Source organism: Solanum verrucosum, unplaced genomic scaffold, assembly GCF_900185275.1.
Source record: "Solanum verrucosum unplaced genomic scaffold, falcon-dt-bn FXZP01000154.1, whole genome shotgun sequence".
Lineage (NCBI taxonomy): Eukaryota > Viridiplantae > Streptophyta > Magnoliopsida > Solanales > Solanaceae > Solanum > Solanum verrucosum.
The window spans coordinates 299,459-307,987 of NW_026020217.1; the positions used below are offsets into that span (position 1 = coordinate 299,459).

The window sequence follows — 8,529 nt, forward strand, 5'->3', positions numbered from 1 at the left end:
ACGGCATTGTTGCATTATTTGTCAAAGCAAGGAATACTGCAAATGCTCAGCAGGACACTGCATGTGACGTCTTCCTTCTAATGACTTAAACCCCAACATAGTCAACTCAATCCAAATTCTTCGAGTGATCAAGATTCACAATTTCGGAAATCACTATGAGGAAGTAGAGCCGACCCTGCTATGAGCGGGCTCCTTCCTTATCTTATTTGTTTCCATCAACATTCTAATTTCATTTGCATCATCCCACCTTCCAGCATCCGCATACATGTTATAAAGCAAAACATAAGGGCCTGAACTCTCTGGTTCAAGGCGCATTAGCGCTTCAGCTGCTATTCGTGCCAACTCAACATTGTTGTGCACCCTACAAGCACCTAGTACTGCACCCCAGACAGCCTTATCTGGCTCCACTGGCATAGTGTTAATCACTTTCATGGCCTCCTCAAACTGCCCATCTCGACCAACAATATCCACAAGGGAGCCAAAATGTTCAATCTCAGGTTTGATGCCGAATTCAGATTCCATAGATTTAAAATATAACCGACCTTGTTCCACTAAACCAGCATGAGCACATGCATTCAGAACTGAAATGAATGTGATGTGAGTTGGCCTCACTTTAAGGCACTTCATTAATTCAAAAAGCTCTAGCGCTTCAAATGCAAAACCATGAGATGCATATCCTCCGACCATTGCATTCCATGAGATTACATCCTTTTGAAATTTCATCTTTTCAAAAATTGCCCTTGCTTCATGTATTTTGCCACATTTTGCATACATAGTTATTAGGGAATTGTTTAAAGGTATATCTGGTATAACAGTCTTTGTCACTAACTGATGAATCTGCATACCCAGGAACAATGCCACAGTTTCAGCACAAACACTTAGAAGTGAGGAGAGTGTGTGTCTATCAGGTTTCTCTCCTGCCTGTTGCATCGCCCTAAATAACTTTATTGCTCCTTCATAGTCTGCATTTCTTTCACACCCCGAGATCATTGAATTCCAAGAAACCCGATTCTTGTGGGGCATCCTTTCAAAATAATCACGTGCCAATTCCAACTTTCCCGCCTGTGCATATCCAGAGATCATTGAATTCCATGTTAGTACATCAGGATTTGGCATTTTAGAAAACAGATTTGATGCTTCACTCATATTTGAGGCATGGACATAGCCACAAACCATTGTGTTCCATGAAAATGTATCCCTCTCCGTCATCTGATCAAAAAGTTCTCTAGCAGAAACCATATCTCCTGCTTTGCTATAAGCCAGGATCATGGAATTCCATGATACGACATTCCTCTCAAATCTCTTCTTTTTGCTAATCCCCTGACCACTACAAGATGGAACTTTATCAAAAATGCGTCTAGCATCACCAACTCTTCCTTTCTGACCATATCCAGCAATCAAAGTGTTATACGCATGAACCATATCTTCTTTCCCATCACTACTCTCTCCAAATTCATAAAGAAAATGTTCCGCCTCATCCAATTCCTCGTTCTGTATCAAACCCGATACAAGTACACTAAAAGAAGCCGAATCCCTCTCCGGCATTCTCTTAAAATACTCAACAGCAGTTTTCACATCACCATTACGCAAAAAACCCGAAATCACCGCATTCCAAGACACAACATTCTTCACAGGCATACATTCAAAAATCTCCAACGCTTCACCCATTCTCCCACATTTAGCATACCCACTAATCATAGTATTCCAAGAAACATAATCTCTCTCAGGCATTTCATCAAACAGATTCCTACCCTCCTCCAAATACCCTTTCCCTCTACAAGACAAATAACCAGAAATCATCAAATTCCAAGAAACAACATCCCTCTGCGGCATTTCATCAAACAGGTACCGTGCTTTCACAATCTCACGCTGTTGCACATACCCACTAATCATTGAGTTCCAAGTAACTGTATTTCGATGTGTTAACTTATCAAATAATTCCCGTGCATCCTCTAATCGACCATTTCGAATCAAATTCGTGATGTTCTTGTTCGCTCTACGTATATCTGGAGCAGCATCAGAAATCTTGCGCCTCAATGTTGAATGATAACGTATTTTTTGAACTGATTGTTGAACAATTATATATGGTGCAATGTCTCTGCTATACAGATAGCTTAGCTGCCTCCTTAAGCTGCTTATATTCCGCCACCAAACTGCCATGGCAGGATAATTAGCAGCTTAGCACTGGTTTAATTTAGTTGACTGTGTAATCATATTCATACTATATTACTTGTATGATCACATAAACTTAAGTGTGCTATTAGACTATTCAAAACTGAATCGAAATTAATAATCTGAATCTAAGAAAAGTAATTGATTTATTGGTAATGGGCTATTAGTTTAATGATTTTGATAATAGTTCTGATTTTTTTTATTTTCAGGTTGCTGATTCTTAATATTTTGAGGTTTTTTCTTTAAGTGTTAAACATATAATCCTACTGTAAATTAATATATTATATTTATATCATTCGGTAGGATTTAGTTTCATATTTTTTTATTTGTGACAGTCTCAAACTTTCGATTGTTCTACAATGTGTCAGTGTTATTTTTAAAAAAAACGTAATTTATCAACTCATGTGTATGGTTTGTTTGATTTGTCATGATATTTCTATATGATTTTCAATCATTTATTTTTTGTGTCAAATTTTAACGGTTAAACTGATAACTGAGTGGGTAATGATCAACAATCAATAAACCGGTAACCAATAAAGCAATATCTTAATGGTTCCATAATGGTTTAACATGTCTACGAACCGATAACCGATAACCGATAAATCAATATCTTAATAGTTCTATAATGGTTCTTTTGATCTTAATTTATGTGACAATCTTTTTTATTTGCTTAAAAATATATATTATTTTTTCTTAGTTGATAGCGCTATTTAATAACATCATTCTACTTTATTTTTATTGGATCTCACTTGACATTTTATTATGAAGAAAAATCAACTAAAATAAACATTAAAGTGCTTTAACAAGGATAATTCAGTAAACATAATAAAAGATTTCCTTATTTCTTAAATTCTATGCTCAATAAAATGATATCACATAAATTAAAATAAAAAGAGTATATATTTCAATATGATTGTTTACCAAAAAAAATTGTAAAATTAATCTGTTAGTAGTTCAATTATCGCTCGACGAGGGTAGAGGAAAAGGGATAAATATATTCCGCAATTTTGTGATTTAGAGCATATATATTCATAGTTAAAAATAATGCATATATACCTTCTTGTTAGACAAATAATGCATATATATCTCCCCGTTGTTTAACAACTGATATATACATTTATCCCTTTTCTTAACAAATTGAATTAAAAAATAATTTTAAATTAATTTTCTAATTTCAAAAATATCACGTAACTTTAAAAATACAATTTTTTTACCTCTCCGAGTTCATCTCAGACCCGACTCAACTACAAATAATAATTTGATCCCTTTTCTGTTTTCATACTCAATCCAAAATGATATATTATTTTTATAACTAAAAAAATAGATAAGCCATTAAGCGCCCGTTTGGATTGACCTAAAAAAATAGTATTTAACTCAAAAATAAAAAGTCAAACTGAAATGACTTTTAAGTCAAAAATAAAAAGTAGGGGGAGACTTACTTTTGATTTTTGACTTATTTTAAGTCATTTTTGACTTTGTCAAACACTTGTCAACTTATTTTAAGTTATTTTTTATATTTGTCAAACACTTTCAAAAGTCAAAATTTATCTTAGATGGAGATTTGATCAACTTTTGAGTCAATTCAACACCCTCTAAGTTCATGATTGTATATTCTTATTTACTCTAATTTGCTACTAAATAGTGAATGTGATAACCACAATTTAATTTGTGCTTAATAGATACCATTAATATTAATTATATGGCTTCCATTGATCCATTTATTAGGTTGTCTTCAAAGTGAGAAAACGTGTTAGACTAAACTTTGGATCAAGTTATAAATTTGATTGTGTAAAATGTAAATTATAATTCAATGTCTTTTTAATAGATAAGACCATAAAATACTTGTTTATTCTTGTTAGGGTTACCCTAATTTGCTATAAAATATTTTGATCATCAAATGAATAACACCTATGTCTCAAAATATTTAAGGTTTGGCGAGGTAGCTCACGATATAAAGGAGCAATACATAAAACATTTGTTTTTTTTCTTCTTCTTAGTGTTATGATAGATACATCAAGCCACATGGAGTTCTTGAGCGCCCTTTGTTTGTGATCCACTTGTTAACAAACCTTCTCTTACTGGAGGTAGCGAAAGGTGGTGAATAGTGGTCCAAATGATCATATTTTCATATTCTATTGTGATCACCGGAGTGCTTGGTAAGTAGCTTATGTATACCTCTTTTGGTTGTTGCTTTGCTTTCTCGCTTTTATACTAATTTCGAGAATTTCATGTGCATTGAATATTAGTGATCATTGTCTCACTGCTTCCTACTGTTTGAGAAATAGATGGTACCTATTCGTTCTGTTTCTAATTAGGTAAGCAAATGGTGTTTATTTAATATTATCTTTGGTTCTCTTATCTGCTAAATCTGTTTATACCTTTAAACATTTTGTTTGTTATTGAGTTCACTAATAGAAATTATGGTAATGGTCCCCCTAATCTAACCTCTCCCCAATCCCAAACTAAAAAAAATGTCCGGAGAATGATCTCTTAGAAAAACAAAAACAAAAAGAACACTTTATACTCATGAGTCCAATATCACAACTTGACCTTTCCTCTTTCAACCTAATTTACAAATCACATGTCTGATGTTTCTTAATATAGATAGCTGTGGTGAATATTTCTCTAGTAAAGGACTACAACATATTCTCTATTTATGTTATTAATGATCACACTAGCCCTATACGTTGCAGCAATAACACCTGGTAAATACTTTTGGACATTTAGAATTAAACAAAGCTAATTAATTAGTATTAATAACTTCTTATTACATACACAAATTGCCTTCTTTACACAAAATTAAAAGAAAAATACTAGACTTAACACTTTGGCAAATGTCATGCCTTCTTTACACCAAAAGAAAAGAAAAATTACTTTGGCAAAAACAATCAAACAAAAGATTTTTTTCAATCTTCAATGTGACATAAATATGTCCTAATCCTGCAACCAAAATGATCGAAAAAAAAGAATATGTGTTGTTGAAAATGAAAAATATCCCAACCACCCAGAGATAAACGATTCCACAAGCGAAATGTATCTAAACATTTTTTTCGATTGATATCATCAAACACGGTCATGTCACTTGAATTAATCAATACAGTAGCTCGTGAGACAACTCATGCAGCTCTCACCATATTACTAAGTTGTTGTGCATCATCATCTGCATCAGTGCCCCCTATTCTAGAGCCAGTGGGTTCACATCACCATCGGCGCCGGCGCCACGAGCCATTTCTATCCTCCCATTCTCAGAATAAAAAACTTCAGTCTTGGAGCATTAATTTTTTTAGTTCAACTCCTAATAATCAACTGCATTCTCTCCAATTTTAATTTTGTCATTTTGTAACCCATTGTCAAGCCTACTCCGAAAGTTTGCGTCACAATGAGCATGGTAAACCATGCACCCAAACAACCAACGTGGTCTGATACTTGAAGTGTCAAACCATCCATGGTGTACAAAAGCAAAAATCCCATGTGGTTTACTAGTCCATTCATTATATCATCAGCGTGTTTTTGGGTTTTCAACATTTCGAGTTGAAGGTTCGATTCTATCAACTCAAGTTTTATCAACTCAACAACATTTTCTTGGAGGGCAAGTAAAGATGACCCAACAGAAGATGAAGACGACCCAATGTTTTTGTTGTTGTTGTGGAGGAGAGGTGACTTAGACTCGGACTTGAATTTAGACTCACCAATTTTTTTTTATTGCGAAGTAAAGGTACTTTGTTGTTGCCAAGAGAAGATGACAGAAACTCAGACTCCTCAACTTTTTTTTCGTGAGAAGCTGGTAGAGAAAGAGATGAAGATGAAGCCATGGCACAGAAGATCAAACAAGGAGATGAATCACAGAGAATACTTTTGTGAGGAATTGAAACAAATTATATAGAGGAAAATGACTTCAATAGATAGTGTATTGGGCCTCATAAAAAATAGGAAAAATTTCATAAATAACTTATAGTTTTCCTAATTACGTAACATAGTTATAGTTTCAATAGCTATTGTATATCTTTCTAGAAATTTATTTTTTTTGTACAAATTAGACTCTTAACTTAATTAATGAGGCAAAAATTTAGTTTATTAAAAAGGAAAACAATCCCACAAATCATGATTATTGTATGTGATTAGAATTTCTTACCAAATATGACTTTTACCAAATAAAGAAAGATAAATTTAACATATATAAGTGTGTGTGTGTGTGTGCTGAAATTATATAAATAAATAGCTGAAACGTATACATGTTGATAATATACAAATACAAAAAAATAATTGTATATAATTGATGAAAAATATACAAATAAGGTCTAAAAAGTAAGAAAGCTGCAATAAACACTGTTACGCTAAATCCATAGAATCGTATACAATTAAATGAGAAATGTATTGATAGAAATACAAATCACAAAAAGTATACAAAACAAATTATACAAACTCCTCAGTAATGTTGAAATTATACAAATAATAGTTAAAACGCCTACTTGCTAATAATATAAAAATACAAAAAAAATTGTATATAATTGTTGAAAATATACAATAAGGTCTAAAAAGTATAAAAACAACAACAAACATAGATATGCTAAATCCCATAGAATCGTAAAGTATACAAAACAAATTATCCAAACTTCTCAATAATGCTGAAATTATACAAATAATAGTTGAAACACATACATCTGCTGTTCTTGATAATGTAATATATACAAATTACTGAACTAACAATCCATCTATTGTGTGATACAAGTTAAATTGCCCATATACAAATTGAAGAAAAAAAAATGAAAATAGGGTTATACCTCAAAATCTTCTGCTTTCTCTTTGTCCATTGTAACATAATCATCTTTTTTCACTCGTTTTTGAGTCATTTTTACTAGAAGATGTTTCTTGTAATTTTATTTTTTTAGATTTGGCAATAGAACCTGCAATTGCTTCAAAGTCTTGAGTAAAACCCAACAAAAAAGATGAATTTTGTACAGATTCAATTGCATGCAAATGCATACCTGTATTGATTCTCTTTGATGGGGATTGTTCCTCCATGACTACATTGGTAGGAATTACTATTCCAATCGATTACAAATTTTGGTTGAAGAACTGTGAAGAAATTGGGGAGAACAAAAAATTGTACAAATACAAATAATAAAACTAATAAAGGTATAAAAAAATAAAAAAATAAAAATTACCTGAAATTGAATTTGAACGAGGGTTAATTTCAACTTTTCAAATTTTGAATTTGATTTGGTTGAGAGATTTGTGGGGATTGAGGGGTTTATGGTGGTTGAGAGAATTAAAGACACAATTTGGTGAAAGTGGAAGAAAGAGATTGAGTGCAAGTTTGTATAAAAGGGCAATTGGGATTCGCACGTCCAATACAAATAAAAGTGGGACCCACTATAGCCATTTTCTAAACAATAACCATTTTATATAATTAATTTGAACTATAGTCAAATAGCATAATTAAGTAGTCTAAAAAATATGTGATGTGAAGTCCAATTAGAGAGGCCTAATGCTGGTGCAATTTATTTATTTTAGAGTTGTCAATATGGGCTAGGCCCGTTGGGCTGGCCTGGCCTAACCTGTGATTTGATAGGGTTCAAACTACGATTTTTGGAGCCCATTTAAGAAAAGAGCTTTTTAGACCGGCCTGAATAAGTCTGCCGATTTGTGGGGCTTGAGAAATATGGATAGGGTCGGCCGTGGGAAAAATAAAAATGAAATAGAGTATTAAAAATAACAAGAGTCTAAACTCAAAATTTGTTTAAAGTTTGAAATATTACAATTTAAATAAAAATTATGTTTATAAAACATGTACTACATAAAATAAAAATTCCCTAAAATTTCTAGGGAATCACTACATCGGCCATAGCCCATGGAATATTGTCATTTTTGTGTTTTATTATGATCATTGAAAAACAATTAGATTAATATTTCTATTTATCTATTTATGTTTTTCCTTGAAATCAAACTTAATAATTTTATTTGTGTATTTGATTAACAAGCAGTTTCACTAACACCATGTAATATTGTCTTGTCGATATTTATTATTATATTTTTAAATTATAATTTAATTTTAAAAAATTTAAAAATATACTTTTAAAAATAGAGGGTTGGCCCAGCAAAGCCCATAGCCCATGTACTTGTGGGATGGGCCGACCATTTTCTGGTCCACACAAAAATTAGGCTAGCCCGATCTGACCGGTCAAATTTCAAAACATGTATTTGTTTGCCCAAATGGGGTGGGTAGCCCATATTGAAAACTCTAATTTATTTTTAGAGGTGCATTATAAAGAGAATGAAATATTACAATTACATGTATCAAGAAAGAAAATAAGAAAAAAGACAAATTTTGAGTTGAAAATCCGCCCCATTCTAAAA

General features: G+C 32.3%; 1 protein-coding gene across 1 annotated transcript; it reads right to left on the bottom strand.

The window, feature by feature from the left end:
• Positions 1 to 63: 63 nt before the first annotated feature.
• Positions 64 to 2,207, bottom strand: LOC125830762 (pentatricopeptide repeat-containing protein At1g62260, mitochondrial). Its single transcript, XM_049509933.1, has one exon. The coding sequence runs from the start codon at positions 2,158 to 2,160 to the stop codon at positions 154 to 156; it is 2,007 nt and encodes a 668-aa protein (XP_049365890.1). The 5' UTR covers positions 2,161 to 2,207; the 3' UTR covers positions 64 to 153.
• Positions 2,208 to 8,529: the final 6,322 nt, after the last annotated feature.